This window comes from Lepidothrix coronata, unplaced genomic scaffold (genome assembly GCF_001604755.1).
Source record: "Lepidothrix coronata isolate B3197 unplaced genomic scaffold, Lepidothrix_coronata-1.0 Scaffold24, whole genome shotgun sequence".
In the NCBI taxonomy this organism is placed as follows: domain Eukaryota; kingdom Metazoa; phylum Chordata; class Aves; order Passeriformes; family Pipridae; genus Lepidothrix; species Lepidothrix coronata.
Genome location: NW_016690204.1, coordinates 1,926,974 through 1,950,736, shown reverse-complemented (window position 1 = coordinate 1,950,736; position 23,763 = coordinate 1,926,974). Strand labels below are relative to the sequence as shown.

The following is a 23,763-nucleotide window of genomic DNA, read 5'->3' as shown; positions in this document are numbered from 1 at the left end:
GAACACAGAATCCTTAGGGCTGGAAAAGACCTCCAAGATCATTGAGTCCAACCTTTGACCAACTACCTCCGTGGCCACTAAATCACAAACATGAGAAAGAACTTCTTTCCTGTGTGGGTGACCAAGCACTGGACAAGCTGCCTAGACAGGGTATGGAGTCTCCTTCCCTGGAGGCACCCAAAAGCCATCTGGACACAATCCTGAGTAACGTGCTTGGGGACACACTGCTTGAGCAGGGAGATTGGTCCAGGTGAGCTCCAGTGGTCCCTTCCAACCTGAACCATTCTGGCAGTCTCTGATCTGGACGCTGGGATGTCCTGGCTGAGCTGCCTGGTGCTGAAATCTTGGAGAATCCAAGTGACTTAGAAAGGGAAGGCAGGAGCAGGGCAGGGTGGAATGGCTGTCCCTGTCCCTCTGAGGGAACGTTATCCCTCAGCTGACAGCCACTGCTTGGGGCCTGGAGAATGCATTTGGCTTGTGCCCCACAGCTGCTGGCACTGATGGGGCTCTGGAGCTCTTAATGCCCAACAGCTGGGATTCCATGCCCTGAGTGGTGACTTTGGGTGTAGGGCTCCTCCTTTCCAGAGCTCTTGGCAGAAGATCCTGAGCTGTTGGTGGTTGATTCCCTCTCACAGCAGACTGGCTGGTGAATGTCTCCCAGAAAGCTGGGGAGTAGCAAGAACAAGTGGCTCCCAAGAGCTGCTGTCTCCAGTCAACTCAGAGCCAGATGCCTTGTCCTGTGGGGAGTTTGCTGTAAGACCAGTGTGACCGTTGTGCTGGTCCTAGTCTCTGAGCCCGGCCTGTCCTTCCACAAGATCCAGCCTCCCTTGGCAAATCTGGAAGCCAGCCAAGATGGTGTTTAGCTCCTGACAGACAACCTTGGGCTGCTTCAACCATCCAAAGTGCTGATGGCAGCCAAAGTGCCCTGGGGTCCTGTGAAGCTGCTCCTCTCCCCTGAAGGCAGATATCCAAACTCATGGATGTGACCATGCTAAACCGTGGTCCTGACCACTAAACTACCACAGTCCATCCATCCACCTGCTGCTGAGCATCTCACACAGCCACAGCCTGTACTCAGTTGCCCAGCCTCCAGAGTCTCCCAGCCAGTGTGTCTGGCAGCCTCCAAATATTGGAGTCCCCTTGGATCTCAAGCCAAGTCAGTTGTCTGGGCACCCTGGGGGTCAGCCAGACAATCAGTCCTGGCATGTATGAGCTATCCTGGCCAGCCTCGTGGGGCAGACAAGGCCCAGGAGCTCTGCAGAACCAGCCATGCTCGTGGGGTAAAGCAGGACTTGGGAACCAGAGCTCCATCCTTGGGAAAGGCTCCTGGCAGTGCTCCTGGAACCAGGCTGGGAAGGGCCAGTCCCTCGGGTGATGGCAGGTGTGCCACAAGCTGGAGTGAGGCCAGGAGAGGCTGAGGGAGCTGGACCTGCCTCGGTGTGAAGAAGAGAAGGGTGAGGGGTCTCAACCACTGCTCGGGATTGTTTGGTGCTGGAAGCAGAGAGGATGGGGAGGTGCAAAGCAGAGGGATGAAGTGGCAAAGCTTCAGCAAGGGAAGTGCAGATGGGAACAAGGCAAAGGAAGTGCAGCCCAAGAGAGGGACCCAGGCCAGCTGCAGGGTTTGCCCACTCCAAATGGTCCCCAGTTACCCCTCCAGCCCCTGCTCCGTGACTGGGGGGTAGCTACACTCCAGGTGGGATCTGGCCATCCCTTATAGACTGGCCTTTCTTCATTGTGGCTCCTGACTCTACTCCAGCCCCAGAGGCACTCAGGTGACCCAAATTCCTCTGCCTGCCTTCCTGTCAGGGCCTGGGGTGGGGGAAACACTTATAAACCCCCCACTCCGAAGTGGTCAGAGTGGTGAGGCAGCACTCCTGGCTCATCTGCAGCCTTTTCTCCTAAAATTTCTTTCCCACATGGCATCTTTGGGGCTACAAGGTGATTAACACCCCCTTTAAGCAAATTCTGGATGCCTTTAAGCCCCTGAGGTGTTACACATGGCTTACAAGTTGGGCTCCATTAGCACTTGATTTGCTGTTTATTAAAGCCTCAATTAATCTTGTATTAACGCTTTTCAAACACAACTTTTCCGGAGATGTAGCAGCCTCTGAGGCAAGGAGCTTAACTTCTCCCCAGCCTGGTGTCACCGATGTCAGGGAGGATTTAGCTCTGCATCTCTCCAGGCTGAGAGCTGAGGAGTTGGGAGGCTGCAGAGAGCGAGAGCCACCCATGAGGATGCTCTGATTAGTGTGGGATAACACCACCCCAGAGACACCTCTGGCTCTGCTGCTCCCAAATCTGGGGTGACTGGGGGAGTAGGATCCACAATCTGGGAGCCCACTGCCCACCCTACCACCCCGGGGGAGAAGGGGAGAGGTTTGGGGGCAGCCTGGGGGTGTTGTAGCTGGCAGAGGGAAGCTGTGCTAGCCAGGATCCTGCAAAGCTGGAGCAGGTAGAGGGTTCTGGAATGGGAAGATACTCACCTGAAAAGCAGAACCCTTTCCTGCCCCTGCCCTGGCAGCCCTGTGGCTTTTGGAGGGATGTGAAAGAAGGGCTGGATTCAGAGGAGTGTGGTCAGCAGGAACAGCACCCTGTGCTCCTCTGTGGGCTTGGGGTGCTGCCCCGGGCACCCTGAGCAGGCACGGCAGGGGTGCTGCCTGTGCTGGCATCCAGACCCATGTCCGGGCGAGGCAGGGGTGGGATGGAGGAGATCTCCCATCCCTGCCAAGCTGGGATGCTGCTGTTGTCATGGCAACGTGGGAGACCTGCGAGCTGGAGCCCATAACCCACCCCTTTGGGTGGTGGGGGAGTGTGCAGGGCTGGGGGTGCTCTCCATCCCCTCCCTTGAGCCCTGGCATCCCCCCCACACCCCAAAATTGCCATCAACCCCCTCCTCCCAAAGCTGACACACCCACCTCTCTTTCAGCTGAAAGACCCTGGTGAAAACACTGGGTTTTCCAAGGGGAAAAAACACCTTTGTATGAAAAAATGTGTCCAAACCCATTGCAGGGAGCACAAAGCCAATGCAGAGATGTCAGCAGCCTCCTGCTTCCCTCTGCCCTGTGCTGAAATCCTCCTGGCTGGCTGAGGCTGGAGCAAAGGCACTTAACACCCAGCAGGGTTTGGCCCAGAGCTGTTCCCTCTGGGATGCTCACAGGGCTCTTTCCACCAGGCAGGGATGTACCTGGGAACTGGCTGTGATGGGATGGGGCTGGAGATGCAGCCAGCTCTGCTCTCCCTCTTCCCAGAAGTGGCTGGATTGTCACACAAGGTCACCTCTCCCTTCTTCCACCAGCTATGGCCCTGCTGAGACATCTCACGTGGCACAAGCTGGATTTTTCTCCACCTCAGGACAGCTTTTGCTGTCTGGCTCCAGCAGCTCATCCCCGCTGGGGCCCTTGGCAGCTGCCAGGCTTTAACTGACGTCTGTCCATCATTCCCAGCAGCTGGAATCACGGACAGCAGAGGGGCCCCGAGGGAAGGACAGGCAGGGATGAACCTGAGCTGCATCCCCTCGTGCCTCCTCCCCCAGCTCCCATCCCTACAGCATTCCTGCTCAGCCCTGTGCTCGGTTCCGCTGGGGTGCCGGGTGGCACATGAGTCACATTTCCTCCCAACGCCCATTCCAGCTTGGTGCTGCCACTATTTTTGGAAATTCTTGGAAGCAGATCAGCCCTGAGAAGCACATTTAATGGGTCCTCACCACGCCAGGCTCACGTCCCCCCATGTCCCTGTGCCAGGCTAGGGAAGCCCCCGTCAGCCCGGATCCTGCACTCCCCTCCCAGTTTGGGATGCGTGAGTGGGAACTCACTTCTCATCCCACAGCCCCTCCTGAGTCAGGGGGGAGCTGAAGCACCGTCTTAGTGGCAAAACATTACCTTTTAAAGGACCTGCTTGGGATTGGGGTGGGACTTCCTGCAATGCCAGCTTGGCATGGATCATTGTGCTCCCATTGAGTGGATCATTCCCAGCTATTTTTACTCTCAACCCCTGGTGTTTTAGCTGGGGCTGCAGTGCCTCACTTGGTGTCTCTGAGCAAAACCGGGCACAATCCAGCTCTGGAATCAAAGGGTGGATGAAATGAGAGGAAGGTTCAGCAGCTGAGTGTAACAGCCAGGCCTTTCCAGCTCGGGAGAGATCTGGTTTTACACATGCACCCACATCCACGCCACCCCACACCTGCCACCCTGCGCCTCTTCCCTTCAGTCCTCCAGGATCTGTACAAATCGAGGAGTTATTTTCCTTTCAGAGCAGTGATTGTGCTGCTCATCCTTTGCTTGGGGCACTGCCCAAGGTCAGTGGTCACGGCCCCCGGGATGCCCGGCTGCCTTCCTGGCCAAACCTGGGAGCAAACTTGGAAGTAATGCAGGGATGTGGTGGTTTTGTTGGGCAGGTGGTGGCTTGGTAAACTTCAGACACGTTTTTTGGGTCTGAAGGTTTTACCTGGAGACAAGCAGCTCTGGCCCTCCCGGCGCTGCCGGGCTCAGCATCCCGACCTTGCCGGGATAAAATTATCCATTTCAGTTTGAATTAAAGGCAGCTCCGCTGGAGCCGCGGGAGGTTCAGCTCGAGGACGTCAAATGGCAGCGTTCCCTTTTTTTGTCTGCATCGGGGAGGGGAGGGTCCTGCCAGCCAGCGCCTGGTGACAATGACATTGATTTCCTGGACCTCTTGTCGTGGCCAAATCTGTATTTTTAGCTGGGGAAGAAAAAAATATAAATCACGTGTCGAAGCAATGCTTTCCCTGCCCTGCTGGGAGCGAAGGAGACAAGAGCCGTCGCTGCTGGAGTTGTGGATGAACGGGGCTCGGCGCCCTGTCCCTGGAGCGGGGCTGGGAATGCACCAAGGAGCTGCATCTTCCCGGGTCCATCCCAGGCACTGCTCCCAGCTGTGCAGCACACAGCCCCCGCCCTGGGCTGGGGACCGCGAGCCCCCCGCGATGGGGGTCCTGTGGCAGGGAGCAGTGGGACCTCCACTCCCAAGGGATCCCATCCATCCCCTCGGCATCCCCTGTGACTATTTATCTTCCGGGGCGGGCGCTGCCTTCATCTCCTCTTCCCTGCCACCTCCTCCTCGTCCTCCTCGCTCTCCCCCATCCTGTTCTCATTTCCCCAAGAAGACTTTAATGAAATCTGCCCTTAATTAAATCCACATTCATTTGCATAATTACCAGGAAATTGAAATTAGCCTGCGGACGTGGCTGGAATACATTTGGCATCAGGCAGCCCTGGCTGTTCAGAGGGGGCTGCACCAAGGGCAGCTCGGTGCCCCCCACCCAAGGGAGCTGCCGCCCTGCCCCACGGTGCTGCTCCCCGTGCTCCTTCCCTCCCACCCAGGGGTGGCCACGATGGCCGGGCATGGAGGGGACGTGGTGACAGTGGGGGGACAGCGAGCCCCAGGCAGAGGTTGTGCTCCCCCGCCCACACCAGCAGCATCACTTTTGCTTTATTTAATAAAAAAGTCTTCACCGCCATTGACAATTTTTTTTTTGTTGCTTTTATAACTATGTATTTTGTAATTTTTTATGGTTTCAGTTGTGGTTTTTGTTTTTTTTTTTTTAATCCTTTTCAACAGTGACAAACTGAGGTAACGTCTGTGACACTACAGCCTCTCCTACGGGAAGAAGGTCTGAAACCCGACAGCTGAGGGAACTGGAAATAAAAACCCGACAACCTACCGACACAGCGACCTCGATGGGGACAGAAATCACACGGGGCACCCCCCCGGGACAGACCCCCGGGAGGTGCCGCCGAGCCCTCCCAGAGAGGCACCGCCGAGCCCTCCCGGGATCCCTTATCTACATTATTGCACGAAAGATTGAGGACATCGAGGGACCTAAGGCAAAAAGGAGAAAAACCGGTGCCTAGAGCGTCTCTACTTAGGGGCAATGCTACTTCTAAGGCCGCCCGGGGCCCGGCACCGCGGGCGGGGGGCAGAGGGGCCGGGGGGCAGCAGCGGGGGCGGGGGGTCCGCCCGCCTGCTCTGTAAACTGCTGCTGCTGCTGCTGCTGGATAGCGGGATAGCCCTTGGTGCGGGAATTGCGGCGCCGGGGGGCACAGGGGGTCCCCCCGGCACCCACCCGATGGGAGGGAAGCCCAAACCATACCAGAGTGCTGCCGCCTTGGGGTGCCCCCCACCCTCTCCGGGTGAGCCCCCCACTCTGCTGGGTGCCCAAAACCACGAGGGGAATTGTGTCCCACACACACTCCCCCGTGACCTTGTCACTAAGGGACCACCAGCGGCTCCTGCCACCACCCCCTGCCTTGCTGCAGCCAGCCCCGGGGGTCCATCCCACCGCCTCCTCCCCGCCAGCCCCAGGGGAGAGTGACAGAGTTTGGGGAAGGGGTGACAGCGAGGAGGGGTGATGGAATGAGCACAGGGAACCAGGCTGGCTCTCTGGAGGCCGCTCGGAGCCCCCTCCCCTGCTCCCGGGGTGTGCAGGCCAGCCTGGGGCTGCACTGCTGCCACCTCTTCCAGTCCCCAGGGACAGAGAGTCTGCAGAGATGCCACTATGGCAGAGCCAGCTTGGCCCTGAGCATCCAACCTGCTGGATGGCACTGTGGCCACGGGCCACAGCCCAGAGCACAGCTCCCGGCTGGAGGGACCTGTCCCTCCAGTGGGGTCTGGGGCCATGTGGGGCAGGGCAGGGGCGACAGGGGCTGCCAGTGGCAGTGGTGGGACACACAATGACACACAGACAGGGACACTTGCTACATCGATGGCTGCCAGCACCTCCCACCACGGGGAGGCAGCCGGGGTTGCCAGGGGTCCTGGGCTGCCTGAAACCCCCCAGCTCCCCATCACCAGCCCGGTGCCCATCTCCTCATCCCTTCCTGGTCCCCACCAGTGGGGCAGGGATTGGTAGAAGGGGACAAATCATCACCCACCCAAACCTCCCCAAAGGCCTCCTCCATGGTATGGGGTCATCGGCCTTCCCGCTCCCAGTCCAGGGATCAAGCACAGGGTGGGGGAGAGCCAGTGGGCACTGCCTGCCTCGGACCTCCCATCCACTACCCTCCCGACTCTTCCTCCCTGTACTGGGAGACCTCTCCCCATGCCACCCTGTGGGAAGCCTCGGAGGGGCAGCATGGCCATGGCAGGACCGTGGGCACCCCTGTCCTCCCTGGCAGCGCGCGGTGCCCTTGGCTGGGCTCCCGCTGCCGGCCTCACCCAGGCAGGGTGGGGGCATTGGCATCCTCGGCGCTACGGAGCGCAACCAGTTCTGTCCTTTTCCTCTTCGTTTGTGTTTCTTTTCCTTTTTTTTTGCTTTGGGAGACCCAGAGCCTGGTCCCGGCTCGTGCCTCCACCACGAGCAACTCCTCCCATCCCTGTTGCCGGGGCGGGGGGACAGGACGGGTCGTGCGGCCGCTGCCGCGGCGCCGTCAGACGCAGATCTCTATTGCTGTGGCCAGGACCATCTGTCCTTTGCCTTTGTCCTGCCGTCCATCTGTCCTGCTGGCCGTCCCCGGGGCGGCCGCGCTGGACTCGGGGCCGCGCGCTCCGCTCCCTTCTGTCAGGACGGTCCTCTTGAGCGGGGCGGGGGTGCAGGAGCCGGCGGCCTCGTGGCAGTGGGAGCCGGCCGGGAGCTTGTCCCTGGTGTGTTTGCGGGAGCGGTAGGAGGGCCGGCACCGCACCTCGGCCATCAGGTCGCACTTGATGAAGTAGAAAACCTCCTTGACGGGGCAGCGCTTCTCGGGGTCGAGGGCCAGCAGGCGCTGGAACATGCGCAGGGCACTGTCCGTGAAGCGCCGCCACTGCGAGGGCAGCCCCCCCAGCCGCCCCTTCTGCCACCGCACGAACTCCTCGAAGAAGGCATCGGACGCCACCGCCGCCTCCCAGGGGAAGTTGCCGGTGAGGACGCAGAAGATGAGCACCCCGAAAGCCCAGACATCGATGCTGGTGTCCACAGCAAAGCCCTCGGCCCGGCCGGCCTGGCACACCTCGGGCGCCGTGTAGGGGATGGTGCCACTGATGCGCTTGACCCGGCAGCCCACCTTGCGGGTCATGCCGAAGTCGGCCAGTTTGACGCGGCGGCAGTCGCGGTCGAAGAGCAGGACGTTCTCCGGTTTGATGTCCCGGTGCACCAGGCTCTTGCTGTGCATGTAGTCGAGGGCCAGGCCCAGCTGCTGCACACAGCGCTTCACCAGCTCCTCGGGGAGCCCCACCTGTGCAGACACGGCGTCAGCCACCCGCCACCGAGCCCTGGGGTGTTCCCACCCAGCTCGGGGACCCCATATATATCTGTTACACATCCAACATGGTCATGGATGGTGTTATTTGGGTGCTTTCAGAGGCAGGGAGATGGGTGGTGGGACCTGGGCCAGCTGAGGGATGGGTGGTGACTCCCCATAGAACCCCAGGATGGTCTGGGTTGTAAGGGACCTTAAGGGCCATCTCATTTCACCCCTTGCCATGAGCAGGGACGCCTTCCACTAGACCAGGTTGCTCCAAGCCCTGTCCAACATGCCTTGAACACTTCCAGGGTTCAGGCAGCCACAGCTTCCCCAAGGGAAGGGTGATGGGAAGGCCACTCTAGGGATAGGTAATGGGCCTTAGGCCATCCTAGCAATGGGTGATGGATCTCAGACCACCCAGGGGATGGTCATAAGTCCCAGGCCACCCTACGGATGCATTACAAGGCCCAGATCACCCTAGGGGCAGGTGATGGGTCCCAGGCCACCCTAGGGATGGATGATGGATCTCAGCCACCCAGGGGATGGGTGATCAGTCCCAGGCCACCCTAGGGATGGATCTCAGCCACCCAGGGGATGGGTGATCGGTCCCAGGCCACCCTAGGGATGGATCTCAGCCACCCAGGGGATGGGTGATCGGTCCCAGGCCACCCTAGGGATGGATCTCAGCCACCCAGGGGATGGGTGATCGGTCCCAGACTTGCTTGTAGGTGCTTGTGTTCAGGAGTGATCCACACAGGGCTGCCCAGTCCTTGCACCCACAGCCCCCTCCCACAGGGGCACCAAAGCACCACAGCAGCTTTTCTCAGAGCCCTGGGGATGCTGAGCCCCCACATCCCAAAAGGGCTCCTGCGGGAGGGGCGGGGGCTCTCACCTGCGGCGGGATGATGTCGAAGAGGTCCCCACCAGGGGCATACTCCTGAGCAAAGACGTAGCAGTCCTCAGTTTCGAAGACTACGTCAAAGACCTTGATGATGAAGGGGCTGGAGGAGAGTGTGTTGGTGATGCTGAACTCCCGCAGGAAGTTCTTCAGCTTCGTCTTGCTCTTGTTGACGAACTTCAGGGCCATCTTGGTGCCTGCGGAGGGCAGGGGACGGAGGTGAGCTCGGGGCACGGTTGGGATGTGCCAGGCGCTCTGCTCCCAGCACAGCCCCCTGCTCCACTCACCTGTGCTTTTGTGGGACACCAGGTCCACCTTGCCGTAGGTGCCCTTGCCGAGCTCGCGGATGAGGTCGTAGTGCTTGCTGATGTCGGTGCCTGAGAGGGTGCGGATGGCCAGGGACTGCATGTCCTCGGTGATGAGGGGCACCCCGCAGCAGGCCAGCTTGCGCGACGGCTCCTGCTCAATCGAACCCGCGCTCATGGTTGCGCTGCAAGGCAGAGGCGTGGCAGCATTTCGGTGGGTGCTGCAAAGCCACCATGTCCTGTCCCATCCCATCCCATCCCGTCCCGTCCCATCCCATCCCATCCCATCCCATCCCATCCCATCCCACCCCCAGGGCTGGAGCAGCCCCCACTGAGTGCCACCCCTCTGTGCCCTGTGGCCACCAACCAAATTGCTCTGGAGAGGATACTCCAGTCTCTGTGGGGCTGCAGCCATGTGGGTCAGTGGTCCCTGTGCTACCAACTCAGGGGGACGTCTGGGGGCAAAGGGAGGGCTCAGGGCATGGCAGAGACAGGAGGGCAGGGATGTGGACACACACATGGACACACACGGACACACACATTTCCTCAGCCCTGGTGTGTTCACAGCCACCACACACTGAGACCTTTAGGGGCCCCCCACTGCTGCCACAGTCCTCAGTGGGGACCCTGGCAGCCAGCCCTGTCCCCTCCACCACTGCAGCCCCCTCCAGAGCCGAGCCTCCCCCAAGCCAGTGACACTCCAGAGCAGAGCCAGGGCCATGCTGCAGGAACCAGGCGGGATATGATGGCTCTTCCAGAAATCCCTCCATCATATCCCTCTGACTATCCATCAGCACTGACTCTTGGCCTCCCCCTGCCAAGGTGATGGATGCCCTGGTTCAGAGAATCACAGAATCCCAGACTGGTTTCAGTTGGAAGGAGCTTCAAAGCTCAACTCATTCCATCCCCTGCCATGGGCAGGGACACCTTCCTCTACACAAGGTTGATCCAAGCTCTCTCCAGCCTTCAACACTTCCAGGGATGGGGCAGCCACAGCTTCTCTGGGCAACCTGCGCCAGGGCCTCACCACCCTCACAGGGAAGAATTCCTTCTCAATATCCCACCTAACCCTGCGGTGTGTCAGTGGGAAGCCATTCCCCCTTGGCCTATCAGTCCAGACCTATCAGTCCAAAGTCCGTCTCCAGCTCTCCTGGAGCCCCTTTAGGCACTGGAAGGGGCTCTCAGGTCTCCCTGGAGCCTTCTCCAGGCTTTAAAATCCAAATTCTCTCAGCTTTTCCTCATAGCAGAGGTGCTCCATCCCAATAATCATCTTTGTGGCCTCTTCTGGACTTGCTCTAACAGATCCACATCTTTCCTGTGCTGTGGACCCCACAGCTGGGCACGATACTCCAGGTGGGATGTCACCAAAGCCGAGCAAGGGGTGGCCCAGCCAGCAGTACATGGACAACAGCACCAACATTCTTCACTCCCATCAAACCAGTGACTCTTTTTCCTCACTCTGACCATCCCTACAACAAGAGCTTGGAGTCACTCACCACACTGTCTTCAGGGTGCTGCGTCATCTTCCATCACCCCCTGAAGCACCCACAACCCCCCAGGGTCAAGATCACACCCAACCCTTTCCCAACAAGACTGAGACTGGTCTCCAACTTCTTCCTCCTTCCTTCCCTGCACCATGCTGCCTCTCATCCCAAAGCAAAGCTCAGCTTCTTCACTTATTATAGTTATATTTTTTTCCCTGGGAAGTTGGGGAAAAAATAGAAAAGGAACTTCAACATCATGATGTTCCAAAAATGTAACAGTTTGACTCATAAGATCTCCAAAGCAGCTCATCTCCATAGTGTTTCATTGGCCTCCTGGCAGAGGAGCACCATCTCAGCGTCTGGGTGCTGGAGGTGGAGGTGGATCAGTGCAGCAGCTTGCTGGAGGCAGGACTGAAAACAGCCCCCAGCATCCTGCAAGAAGAATTCCGTCTACACTTGGATTTACAATCACGCTCATCGATGCCTCTTAATTAACCGGTGTTGAAATGCAATTATTCACGTCAGGAAAGTTGGGCTTTGAGGAAAAGAACCTGTTGGTTGGATGGGAGAGAGGAGGGGAAGGATTATGCGTTGTGGAAATGCTTTCCAAGTCAAAGGCTGTTTGCTTTTCCTCTTGGCTCAACCTGTTGGGGTTTCCAGGTGTCTCTGACCATCAAACGAGGAAAATCCATGAGAAACAGAGATCCCACCAAGCCCGGTGTCCCTGCTGTGGTCTGCACGGCTGGCACAGGGATGTGCTTCCAGGGACGGGGACGTTGCCGGGATCCTGCCGCAGTGCCGGCTCCGCACAGCACACCCCGCTGTGCCAGGGCTAACGGGAACACGGAGCCATCAGCGATCCCGGGAGAGCCCCAACAGCAGCGGTGACCAAAATACCAATGTGCCGAGACCGAGGGAAGCGTAAACACAGAAGTTTTCATTAAAAATTGAAATGCTTTTGAAAACATGTTGGGTTTGATGTGAGCAGCGAAGCGGGGCAGCAGCGGGTGGGAGCGAGGGCTCATTTCCAGCTCTGCACGCTCACAGGGACAGCTGGGATGGGGGAACAGCAGGACACGGGGAGATGATGGTGCCAATGCAGCAAGAGATCCCACCAGCCTGGTACAGCTGGGGCTGAGGTCTCGTGTCTTTGGCTGCCCTCTGTGCCCAGGCCAGGCCCACCAATGTGCCAGATCGGGTCACCACAGCCAAAATGGGGCCTTTTCTCAGCGCACCAGCTCCTGCCCTGCCCCTAAACACTGGAAGATCACCATGCCCAAAGGAAGCCAAACCCGCCTTCTCCCAGCTCAGTTGTTTCGGGTGTTCCTGAAGGAGCTTTCCCAAGAAGGGAGTAAGGATGCACATCCCAGCTGAGCCCTGGCAAAGGCCCCCACCACTCTGGATCCTGGGAATGGCAAAGGGGCAGCAGAGCTGCTGCCACGTGGCACCAGGACCTGCCGCTCACCACAGGCAGTTCCTGCCGTCATCTCCGCATCCTGAACCGTTTCTCCTACTATTCAGACTAAAATTGTTCTGTGTTTAAGCTTCAGAACCGTTTATCTCATTGAGTGAGGAGGATAATCCACCCACTTCTTCCTTGCTCCCTGGCAGGTATTTATAGGCAGCCACTCGTCTCCGTCGGCAGCTGCTGCTCCTCTTCCCAAACCTCCCGGCTCCATCACCAACATCACAGAGCAAATCCCGGGAAGACATAATCCCATATCCAGAGCCCAGCATCCTGCCAGGTACTGAGGCCAGCACTAACAAACCATTCCCACTCTGATCCTTAGAAAGAGATGCTTTGCCCTGCTCTGCATCCTGCTCCACATCCCACACCACTGCACACCCAGCCCTGGGCACATCGGCTCTGCCGATAACTAATTGCAAACTCATTAAGAGCTCATTGAGAGGAGCAGAGGACGGCCCGGGAGAGCTGCCCCAGGCTCCCCTAGAGGAGGCTGCTGGAGCAGCAGCTGCTTGGAAATTAAGAGGGAAAGGGGGAAAAACTCCCTCTGGTCGCATCAGAGACTGACAGAAAAACAACCCATTTATTGAGGGAGGTTAGAGGAAAAGGGTTTGGGCTGACCCCAGTGCAGGGCTGGGAGCCTGGCCAGGGGATGGGACTTGCACCATGGGCTGCTCTGGGGAAAGGAATTGGAAAAACAAAGGGAAAACCTATGCAGGGCAGGGGCAGGGCCTTGGCAAGACCCCAATTTCTCTTTAAAGAGGGGAGAAATGAGAAACATGCAGCAGTGGGATGGGCACAGGCCCACACTGCTCTGTCCCTGCACTTGGTAGGTATTGGGCAGAGCTTTGATTTCTCCCTTTGCCATCCCCAAATCCTTAGTTATTAGCAGGTAACACTGACTCCCCTCCAAGCCCAGCAGGCTGGAGGCCAAGGCACCCATCAGGAGGAAGCTGCCTCCCTTCACACCCTAACCAGCTCCCAAACCTCCCCTATTTTCCCCAAACTACCCACTGAGCCAGCAAAGTCATGTCCAAGGGGGGTTGGCCCTTGGCTGCTCCTGGTCCCCCTCCTCCCACACCACCCTGGTGCTGGGGTGTCCCCGGGGCAAGGGGCCAGTGGTGCTTTGGCCGTGCCCCGAGCGGAGCCGCTGCCTCCCAGTGCCCCGCTCCATTTCCAGACCCCACTGCCTCTGTTCCTGCCTGACCCCGTTCCAGGGACATCCTCTCCTTTCCTCCGCACCGCTGGGACCCGCACAACAGATAACAGATATGAGCTGTGCTTCCTGGGGGCCGTGGCACGGTGGAGCCCAGGGAGGGCTTGCAAAGGCACCTTCACCTAACGAGGCCGTCTCTGCAGGCACAGGGGGAGGACAAGCATCTCACGGGGGCTCAGAGCCACTGGTACCTGCCACGGCTGGGCAGCCTCCACCCCGGCCAGCCATTGCCTCCCACCCCGCCAAAAGCAGCAAAACGTGTAGGGAAAGAGTTCCTTCACCCCTGTGCCATCCCAGGACCATCCGAAACCATTCGGGATAAGCTGAGTATGTCCAGGAAGTGGTCGGTCACAGGTGGCTCAGGGACATCAGCCTGTGGCAGCAGTTTGGGAACAGCCCCTCTGCCTGGGAGGAGCAGCCACCCCCAGAGAGGCCATGGATGGGGCACATCTACACGCTCTCCAGCTGGCTCTGCAGGGAAGTGCTGGAGCACCACTGACACCACCCGAACTAGCACCAAACCTCCACCAAAGCACCTGCAGCAACTGGTCACTTCCCAGTGACTCCAATCTGGGACTGAATTGGCACTGAATTCCAAGGTATCCAACAATTCTCATACCAGCTCCTTGCCTAGACTAGAGCAGCCTTCTCAGCACCAGGCTCGTCTTCAGCAAAGCCAATGAATGCCCAGCCACGTGCAGGATCCCAGTTGGCAGGAGCTGCTCTCCCGGTGGGGATGTCCCAGCTGTGGGGCAGGGTCAGGCCCCCTCACACCCATCCGTAGTGTCTCCCGCTGTGGGATCCATCTCCCATCCTGACTATCAGCCTGTGACAAGATTCCTCAGCCTCTGGTCCCAGGATTCAGGTTTCGCAGGCAAATTTGTGAAGAGCAAACAAAGCAGCACCAGAACTCTCTCCTCCAACAGCTCCTGGGGAGCCACCACTCTTCCTTCCTGCTGCTGTCCTCCGTGCCCTCTGCACTGCTCCCCCGGAGCTGCCAGCAGGATTTTCCCCGCCCTCATCCACACTGTGCTGTGCTGTCTCTGTCCATCAGCCCTGGTGACAGGACCTTGGCCACCTTTCAGTGCTTCGGCCTCCCGGGATTTCTGCTGCTGAGCGGGATGGTTTCGTTAGGACCTCAGCTCCTCCAGCCTCCAGCTGCTCCCGCCTTCACCGCCGGCACCGGGGATTTATGATTACTTCATTGTTTGATTGGTTTCATCAGCCTGTCATCATCTCCCTCCCAAAACTCTTCCACCAGCGCCAGCAGCACCGCACGGTTGGGATCTGCAAAGACAAATGCCCCGAACGGCACCTGCCCATTGCCTGCCCACCGGGTCCCCAGGGCAGGGCCAGCTGGCCCTCAGCCCTGCTCACTCCCGGGGACAATGGGGGCACATCACCCCACCAGAAAAACCAGAGCTGACACCACCCAAGAGGCTGCACAGCCTGTACGTGCCCCACGCAGCCTGGGCATCCCCCCTGCCTCGGCCCCGGCTCCCACCGCTGGGAATGCTCCCAGGAAGGAGGGTGCTCCCACCGCCACCGTGCCTCATCTCCTCCCACGGCATCCCGGGCAGGGCACGGGCACACCCCGCTCAGGGCCACCCTGAGCGCCGGGCAGGTCGGGGGCTCGGTGTGTGGGCACCCAGCTCTGAGCTTCACCTCCCCGTGGGTGACACCTCCACACCGGTCTGGCACAGAGGGGTGCTGAGGCTGCACCACCCTGTCCCTGTCCCCGCTCCCGGTCCCCGAGCTGTGGTGGGGCTCCCGGCTGGCGTCGCCTGCCCGCGGCCACAGCGGCAGCGGGGCCGGACCTGGAGGAAAGTGGGTCACGCTCCCCCTTCCCCGCCGCAGCCGGGGAGAGGCTGGGGTGGGATGGAGGGGGGTCCACACCCGTGCCCGCACCGAGGGGACACGGGGGCACATGGGGGGGGGGGAAAGGGGGGACAGGGCAGGTGATGAGGGAACATAAGGGGACATGAGGGGACACAATGAAGGGACACGAGGGGACACAAGGCGAGATGACAAGAGGAGATGAGATGGGGAGATGACAAGAGGACAAGAGAGGACACAATGAGGAGACAATGAGGGGACAGGAGGGGAAATGGTGAGGGGGCTTGAGGGGAGATGACAAGAGGACATGAGGGGACAACGCGGGGAGGTAAGAGGGAAGACAGGAAGCTGATGAGGGAACACAAGGGGAGATGAGGGAACATGGAAAACAAGGGGAGATGACATGGGGAGGTGATGAGGGGACACAAGGGTACACAATGAGAGGACACGATGGGAGGTGATGAGGGGACACGAGGGGACATGGCCTGAGCTGCCCCCGAGGCCGCCTCTCCCTGCTCTCCCCTTCCCCTGCTTCCAGCTGCCTTCCACCTCAGTGCATCCTTCCAGACGCCCCCAAATCCATGGGGAGCCCCCGGGGACGAGCCCCCCGGTCCCCCGGCCCCGGCTCCGCTCCGGTGTCGCTCAACGCCTCTCCGTCCCCATCCCTCCTCCCCGTCCCCCCCGCGCCGTGCCGGGGCCGCCCGGAGCGCAGGTGCCATCGGCCGCAGGAGGGACCCGGGCCGGGGAGGGCGGCCGATCCCGGGGGCAGCGCCCGCACCGCGCGGTGCCTCTCCCCGTTCCGTTCATCCCGGAGCCCCGGTTGTACCGGGATGAAGGGTTTGCCCCCTCCCAGCGCCGTGCGGGCAAACAAAGGGCGGCCTCGGTACCGGGCGGGCAGCGTCTCCCGCACCCCCATAGCCGCACCCCCATCGCCCCACCTCATCCCCGCACCCCCAGCCCCGCACCGCCGCCTTACCGGAGGGACGAGCCGCCGCCGCGCCCCGTCCCCGGCGGGAGAGGAGCCGCCGCTGCCGCCCTCCGCTCGCCCCGCCGGGCTCCTCATGCCGCGGCCCCGCCGCCGCCGCCGCCGGAGGAGCGGAGCGGAGCGGAGCCGAGCCCCCCGCAGCCCCCGGCAGCGCCCGCCCCGCGCCGCGCTCCGCCCGCACCGGCACCGGCGCCGCCCTGGGGAGGGAGCGCGGAGCGGGAGGAGCAGGAGGAGCGGGGGGGCTCCGCCGCCGGCCCCGCGGGGATGGGGAGATGCGCGATGAGGGATGCGGGGCGCTGCTTGTCCCCGCCCTCCATGTAGCTGAAGGGATTAAGAGCGGGAGTAGCCCTGGAGAGGGGGGTCAGGGATGAGCCGCCCCCTCCCCACCGGGTGCGGAGCTCCGGTACCGCGGGTTCGGCACGGAGCAGACCACGGGGCTGGGGACAATAGAGACGAGACCGGTGCTCCTAAGGGGTCAGCTTCACACCCCTCACCCTCCCAAGGACCCCGATAGTCTGAGCTTGGAGCATATGAGGGTCAGCAGCACCGGCACCATGCAGCAGGAGTGTCCAGGCACACACGCCTCCCACAAGGCACAGCACTGATCCTGCTGCCCACTGGTCCCCCGGGCACTGCTATCCCTGAGCCCTTCAAGGCTTTGGTCCCTCTCCCTTGGCACAGGTGATGTCCACTGTGGTGTGGGTGATGCCCACCATGAATCCTAGAGTGATGGAATGGTTTGGATGGAAAGGGACCTGCCATGGGCAGGGACACCTTCCACTAGACCAGGTTGCTCCAAGGCCCATCCAACCTGTCCTTGAACGCTTCCAGGGATGGGGCAGCCACAGCTTCTGTGGGCAATCTGTTCCACCATGGCACAGGTGATGCCTCACCATAGCACAGGCTGCTCCCCAAGAGCTGCTCCTCAATACATGCAGGACATGAGGCTTCCCACAGATGGTAAGACCCTTTGGGCTGAGCTAGGGAATACCAGCTGAGGCAAAGGCAGCACAGAGGCTTTCCTTCAGCCTCCTTAAATTTGGCAACACGCTCAGCAAGCGATGCCAGAGCTGGGCACCAGGAGCTCCCAGGTACCTCCAGGCCAGGGGACAGTGACAGCTTTTCCGGAGGAAGGTGAGGGGTAGGCACCGTGCTCTTCCTTGGAGCACCCCTGGGCACATCGCCTCTTCCTGCATTTCCTTCTGTTCCCACAGACGTGGAGCAGGGACATTTAACACAGACCACAATTTGTTTGACTCTCAGCTGGGTGCTGGGTCCCTTTGCTCCCCTGATGCCGCTTTGACCTGACCCACAGCCATGGGGCTTCCTCATGCTCTGAGGGGTGGCAGTGGGCTGTTCCCACACACCAGCTGTGCCTGCTCTGCTGGGATTGGGGCTGTCCCATTGCCCCCTGAGCCACCCAACCCCTGGACAGGGCGGGGGAGCCATCGGCACTGACTCACTGCCGGCTCTGATCTGCTCCTGTAGAGGACGCAGAGCAATGAATCTTTTCATGAATGACTTTAAAGCAGGAGGGTGAATCACACTCCAGCACTGTGCTTTAATTTGTGTCGGGATCGGCTGTGCCACTGTCACCCTCTTCCCGCTTGGCAGCTGCACGGGGCACTGCCGGCCCCAGGGTCTGGGCTCTGGGAAAGGCAGCGGTGCCAGTGCCCTCAGTCTCCCTCCACTCACCAGTTCCTGCAATAGCTCCGGCACCCGTGGCTCGAGTGCTCCCAGTGTGGGTGATCCCCGCTGGGATGTGGGTGATCCCCACTGGGATGTGGGTGATCCCCGCTGGGATGTGGGTGATCCCCACTGGGATGTGGGTGATCCCCGCTGGGATGTGGGTGATCCCCGCTGGGATGTGGGTGATCCCCACGGGGATGTGGGTGATCCCCGCTGGGATGTGGGTGATCCCCACTGGGATGTGGGTGATCCCCGCTGGGATGTGGGTGATCCCCACTGGGATGTGGGCATCTGCGTGGCGTGAGAGCAGAACTGCCAGAGCCAAGTGCCCCCCAAGCACCCCAGTGCCCACAGGGTGGGCTGGATGGGGGCTGATGGTGCCCAGAGCAGCTGCTGTGGGGCTGGGAAAGGGGTGGCACAGGGCAGGAGAGCATCATGGGGTGAGGGTGCTGGGAAAAGGGAAAGTTCTGGGAGATGGGGGCAGAGCTATGGTGCTCCCTGCACCATTGGGCCAGCAGGACACAGGCCGGTGAAAGCCACACCTGCCTTCCTTGCACACCCCACTCCATGGGCTGCTGGGGACAGAGTGGGTCCAGCCTCACCCCTTCCCACGTCCCATGTCACCCTGTGTCCCCTGCCTGTCCTTGCCATGCCATTCCAGCTCCCACAGCCTCCGGCTTGCAGCATTCCAAGCTGCTCCTCTGAGCTCTCCTTTGGCTCCCGCCCTATTTATAGCTCAGGGCTGTTTCTAGGTCAGGTGGGAGGTGCCAGTGCCCAGGGAGCCAGCCCAGGGACCACGGCAGGCTGCGGGATTGGTGTCACAGGTCCTACACATGGATCATCTCCGAGTGTCACCCCCCCGTGCTGGAGGATGGGGCTGTGCTGTGCTCTGGGTACACAGAGGCTGAGCTGGCAGTGAGGGACCAACTGGGCCTGGCAGGGCTCCATGGGGCTCTGTGGGACTCCATGGGGCTCTGTGGGACTCCGTGGGACTCCATGGGGCTTGGTGGGGCTCAGCAGGGCTCAGTGGAGCTCTATGGGAATCCATGGAGCTTTGTGGAGTTCTGGGGGGCTCCATGGGACTCATCAGGACTCCATGGGACTCCATGAGGTTCACCAGGTCTTTGTGGGGCTTTGTAGGGCTCAGCAGGGCTCCATGGAAGATTCCACAGGGCTCCATCAGCACTCTGTGGGGTTCTGTGGGGATCTCTGGGGCTCCATGGGGCTTAATGGACCTCTGTGGGGCTCAGCAGGACTCCATGTGGCTCCGTGGGACTCTGTGGGGCTCCATGGGGCTTGTCAGATCCCTTTGTGGCTTCCAGGCTGCAGCCTGGGCCCTCGCCAGCATGTGGGTCACACACACTGAGTAATAGTAACACCAGTAGTACCAGGGAGCGTTTGCACCGAGCTTGTGGCCTTCAAAGCACTCCCAGAATATTAATAACTAATTAAGATTAACGAGATGAAAGAAACCGGATCAAATATGTTTATCACCTCATACAATCCCAAACCGTGCGAAGATCCCCCAGCTCCCCGAGGGACAACGAGTGTCCCTGGGATTTCTGCTCAGAAAGGGAATATCCAGCTTGTGCCATGAGATGTGCTTGGACAGGGTGGGTGGTGGGAAGTGACCTGGAAAGCCCCAAATTTTTCAGCAATCCAAATCCCCTCGGAATTCAGCGAGAAGGTCGGTTGCCCCTTCAGCGTCGCTTGGCCGGAGCAGGAGCCCAGGGGCTGAGCCCCCCACGATCGGGGTTCCACTGCCACCCGCAGCCTGTCACGCACCGGTGATATGACCCAAAACCTGCCGGGCTTGCTGCGGGGATGCTGGGAAGGAGGAGAGGGAGGGAAGCGGGGAGGCTGACGCGGGAGCGGAGCACGCCGGGAGCCGCAGCTCCGGCAAAGGGAACCGCTCGTCCCGGGGGGCTCCGCCGTGTCCCGGCTGGGGGCCGAACACCCCCCACCCCGCCAGCCCGGGGGGCGCTGGGTGCCCCCTCCGTCCCTGGGGACAGCGCCCATCCACGGGGAATTCCAGGGTAAAGGGGATTGGTGGGAGCTGGTTCCCGGACTGTGGACGGGGGGCTCTGCGCCCCCCACCTCGGTGGTCCCCCCACGCGTGTGTTGCCATCCCACGTGGTGGCAGCCGGGATGAGATTCCCAGCGGCTGCTCTCAGGGTCGGGGAGGGGACACGACCCGGGAGCTGTGGGGCAGCGGTGGGCACACGCCAAGCCCCTGCCAGCGGCCCTTGGGGTGATGTCCCTGTCCTCGGAGCCCCAGGGCCCGTCCGTGCTCCCGGGGGACATGAGGTGGACCCCAACAGCCGGGCGGGGGGCACAGCGTCCTGCGGGCTGGGTCAGGACCGGCAGCACCGGCCGCACTTGCCGGGAGCTTGGGAATGGTGTTGGCTCTGGAGCCGAATGATGTCTGTGCAGCTACCGGGCTGGAAGGAAACCGAGGGGGGTTCTTTTGAATGGGTTTCCCGGGAAAAGAGGCAGAACGTGTTTCTTCGGGGAGAGGGAGGGACGGAGCTGGGGGCACGGGGAGAGCCACGGGGTCTGCCCTGGCACCCGAACACTTCGGCACCCCGGTACCCAGCACCATCCAGCACCGCACGGCGCCGGCCGCCTCCGCTCGCAGCCCGTTCTCCTGGCACCATCTAGAGGCTGCGGGGACAGGCACGGGGGGACAAACACGGGGGGACAGACACGGGGGGACAGGCACGGGGGGACAGGCACGGGGGGACAGACGGGGGGACAGACATGGGGGAACAGGCACGGGGGGACAGGCATGGGGGGACAGATGCTGCCACAGCATCCGTGCGTGAGGCCCACTCACTGCCCCTGGCACAGGTGGCAGGACCAGGGAGCACCCTCTGATAGCACCCTTTGGTCACCCGAGAGGAGCTACCCCACTGGGGCTGTGCTGGAGGTGACGTGCAATGACAGCCATGTCACCATGGGATGCTGACAGGCTCAGGGACAGACTGGTGACAACTAGAGGGGTGTTCAGACACAGGGACCCCCCCAGCGTAGCCCACGCTGGAGCAGGGCAGGACAGGCACAAGCCAAGGATGTTCCTCCTTCTCCATCCCCCTGTGCAGGGAGGGGTGGTCCCTGTGGCCACCTTCAGGACTCTGGGCCACCACACTGCCACCCTGGGTGCTTCCTCTGTGGCTGAGAACAACAAACTTGTGGCACCTGTGACACAGCATGCTGCCAGTCAGCTCCAGCCCCAGGCTGGGCTGTGGGATGGGAGCCCTGGGAATTCTGTGCATCCCTCAGCCAGCAGCACCCACACCCAAGGCCCCTCTCGATCCCTGGTCTCCCTGTCCCCCCCACCTGGGCAGTGACTCGCGGGAACCAAGGCTCCAAAACCCCAGGATTTACACCAAAACAAATCCTACAACTTCCCGCACACCGGGAGGAAGGACAAACTGCCTGGATTGTCCCACACCCACAGCCCAGCCGGTGGCCCTGAGCCCCCCCCAGCCCTCGCCATGGGCAGCCAGTGCCTGGCAGGCTCCTGGCTGGAGCTCTGCTCTGGGGATGAAGGCATGGCACAGGAGCCGGCAGTGGCTCAGTGCCATGGAGGAGCAGTTGGGCACAACATGTTCCAGCATTCACACCTCGCATCCTCACCGGCTGCCCGGCTAATTCCGGCACATTCTCCTTGGCTGCCGCTCAGCAGCGCCGATGGCAGAGGAGATTTTGGGGAAGGGGGAGGTGAGTGCTGGTGCAGCTGCTGAGAGGGATGGGCCTTGGGGAGCCTCGTGGCTGTCCTTGGGGACCCTCAAACTGCTCTGGCCCCCTGGCCCCAGCCAGCCAGGGAAGAGGAGAGACTGGCCAGGGACCCTGCTCAGGTGGGCAGGAGTGGGTGGGATGTCTCCTGGATGGATTTGGGATAGCTCTGGAATGCACATCGCTGCCCACAGCCCCGCTCCCATGAGCACACCAGCATGTCATGGCACGCCACAGGATGCCCACTGGGTTCCCCAGAGTGCTGCTGCCAGGGAAGCACATGGCAGACACTCACATGTGCTGTGCACTGCAGCCTCTCCGGGCACTGCACGGCACAGAATGGGGTCTGGACTTCTCCGGCCAGGAGAGGATGCACCTACTCCAAAGGAAACTTTGGCATGGCCCACGCCAGGGTCTGTCCCCCAGCCCCGCTCGGTGCCCTGCTCCCATGCCATGCCCCACCATGGGCTCATGGCACAGCCCCACCAGTGCTGTGCCCCCACCAGTGGTGTCCCGGGACCCGCAGCACTGACCTGTGCAGGTGCAGGGGCTGCAGCTCCTCTTTCTGGAAGCAGATGAAGCAGAAGGAATCCATCGCTCTGCTCCAGTGGCCGCCGTGCCCGGGCGAGGGGGACCGCAGGGCACGCAGTGCCGGAGGGGTGTTGGCATCTTCCTTGCCGGTGCCGGCGGTGGCCGGAGGCTCACGCTGGCCCTGTCGGGGCCATGGTGTCGGGGGGCCCGTCACACGGCCGGGCTGAGCACCGGGACCGGCTGCTCACCGGGCACGGGGGCAGTGCCGGGCTGTGCCGTGTCCCACGTCGCCCTCGCTCCGGGGCTGACGATGCCCAGTGCCGCCCCGGCACCCATCGTGCAGCCCGGCCGGCGGCAGTGCCATTCCTCAGGGGGTCCGAGCCGGCACCTGGGATGGCATCACCCGGGAGAGGGGTCCGAGCCCTGCGGTGCTTCAGAGGCCGCGGGAAGCGGCTGCCCCGTGGCACCGGACGGTGGACGGTGCCCGTGCGGCTGTGAGGGAAAAGTGTCCCCTGCAGCAGGTGGGGTCCAGCAGGCTCTGGCAGGATCCAGCGGGGTCTGGAAGGGTCCGGCAGGCAGGCGGCCGGGTCGGGAGCCCAGCACGCTGGTGGAGGAGGAAAGTTGTGTCGTCGTGGAGCGGCGGCTCCGCGGGGCTCCTCTCACCGGTGGAGCAGCCGCTCGCTCTGACAGCTGAACCAGCGTGCGAGTATTAATAGCTCCAGACTCCCGCGGCGAGGCTGGAAGTTAACTCCTCGCCTGCCGCCTGCCCGAGCTCCATCTGCCCTCTCCCGGCGCCTGGAGGCTCCCTCGGGGCTCGCCAGGGCTGCAGCTGAGACCTGGCAAACTCAGCCCACCCGCCCCGTGCACGGGGTGTCACCGAGGGACCCATCCTCCGTCCCCACTGCCCGTCTGACTTCCCAGGCTCTGACACAGGAGACATTGCACAACCCGGGGGCAAATCTCTCAGCCTGGGTGCCCGTGGGTGCCCTGTGCCCTGCCAACGGTGGAGTGAGTGGCCTGGGAGCCATCCTGGAGCCATCCTGGAGGACTGCTCCCCACTGCAGGGCACCTGACAGGAGCACCACGGTGCCCTGTGAGGGGTGTCCCTGTCCCACAGTCCGTGTCCGTGCCCCACGAGTGGCATCTTTGCCCCACAGTTGGTCTCCCTGCCCCAAGAGGGACCATTGGTACAAGGCAGGGTGGCCATGCCAGCAGTGTCCAGCTGCTCCAGGCCGATAAGCCAGTCCAGCACCCTGGGCCAGGCACCCACGAGGCCCCATGCACTCACCATTACCCATCCACCGGGACCAGCTCAGGGACCAGCACATGTCCCCCAGATCCCTGAGACCCAAATCTGGTCCATCACCCCAGCCCACATCCAGAACCCAGGGACAGAAGCAAAGGGCATGTCTTTGGGAAGTGGGAGCAGGAGGACATGGAGA

General features: G+C 61.4%; 1 protein-coding gene across 3 annotated transcripts; it reads right to left on the bottom strand.

Moving 5' to 3' along the window:
• Nucleotides 1-5,542: 5,542 nt before the first annotated feature.
• Nucleotides 5,543-22,548, bottom strand: SBK1 (SH3 domain binding kinase 1). 3 transcript variants are annotated; one of them, XM_017809110.1, is made up of 4 exons: nucleotides 22,324-22,548; nucleotides 9,360-9,562; nucleotides 9,067-9,269; nucleotides 5,543-8,165 (listed from the first exon to the last, which is right to left on the bottom strand). In XM_017809110.1, the coding sequence occupies exons 1-4, from the start codon at nucleotides 22,383-22,385 to the stop codon at nucleotides 7,383-7,385; spliced, it is 1,251 nt and encodes a 416-aa protein (XP_017664599.1). In that variant the 5' UTR covers nucleotides 22,386-22,548; the 3' UTR covers nucleotides 5,543-7,382. The 3 variants fall into 3 exon arrangements, with proteins under 3 accessions (XP_017664599.1, XP_017664601.1, XP_017664600.1); XM_017809112.1 differs by lacking the exon at nucleotides 22,324-22,548 and adding an exon at nucleotides 16,355-16,395; XM_017809111.1 differs by lacking the exon at nucleotides 22,324-22,548 and adding an exon at nucleotides 14,162-14,960.
• Nucleotides 22,549-23,763: the final 1,215 nt, after the last annotated feature.

Coding starts and splice junctions, on each gene's coding strand:
- SBK1 (XM_017809110.1), bottom strand. CDS start 22,385: ATGGATTCCTTCTGCTTCATCTGCTTCCAGAAAGAGGAGCTGCAGCCC. Junction 9,563..22,323: donor CAGCCCCTGCACCTGCACAG/GTCAGTGCTGCG, acceptor TCTGCCTTGCAG/CGCAACCATGAGCGCGGGTT. Junction 8,166..9,066: donor TCGACATCATCCCGCCGCAG/GTGAGAGCCCCC, acceptor GTGTCTGCACAG/GTGGGGCTCCCCGAGGAGCT.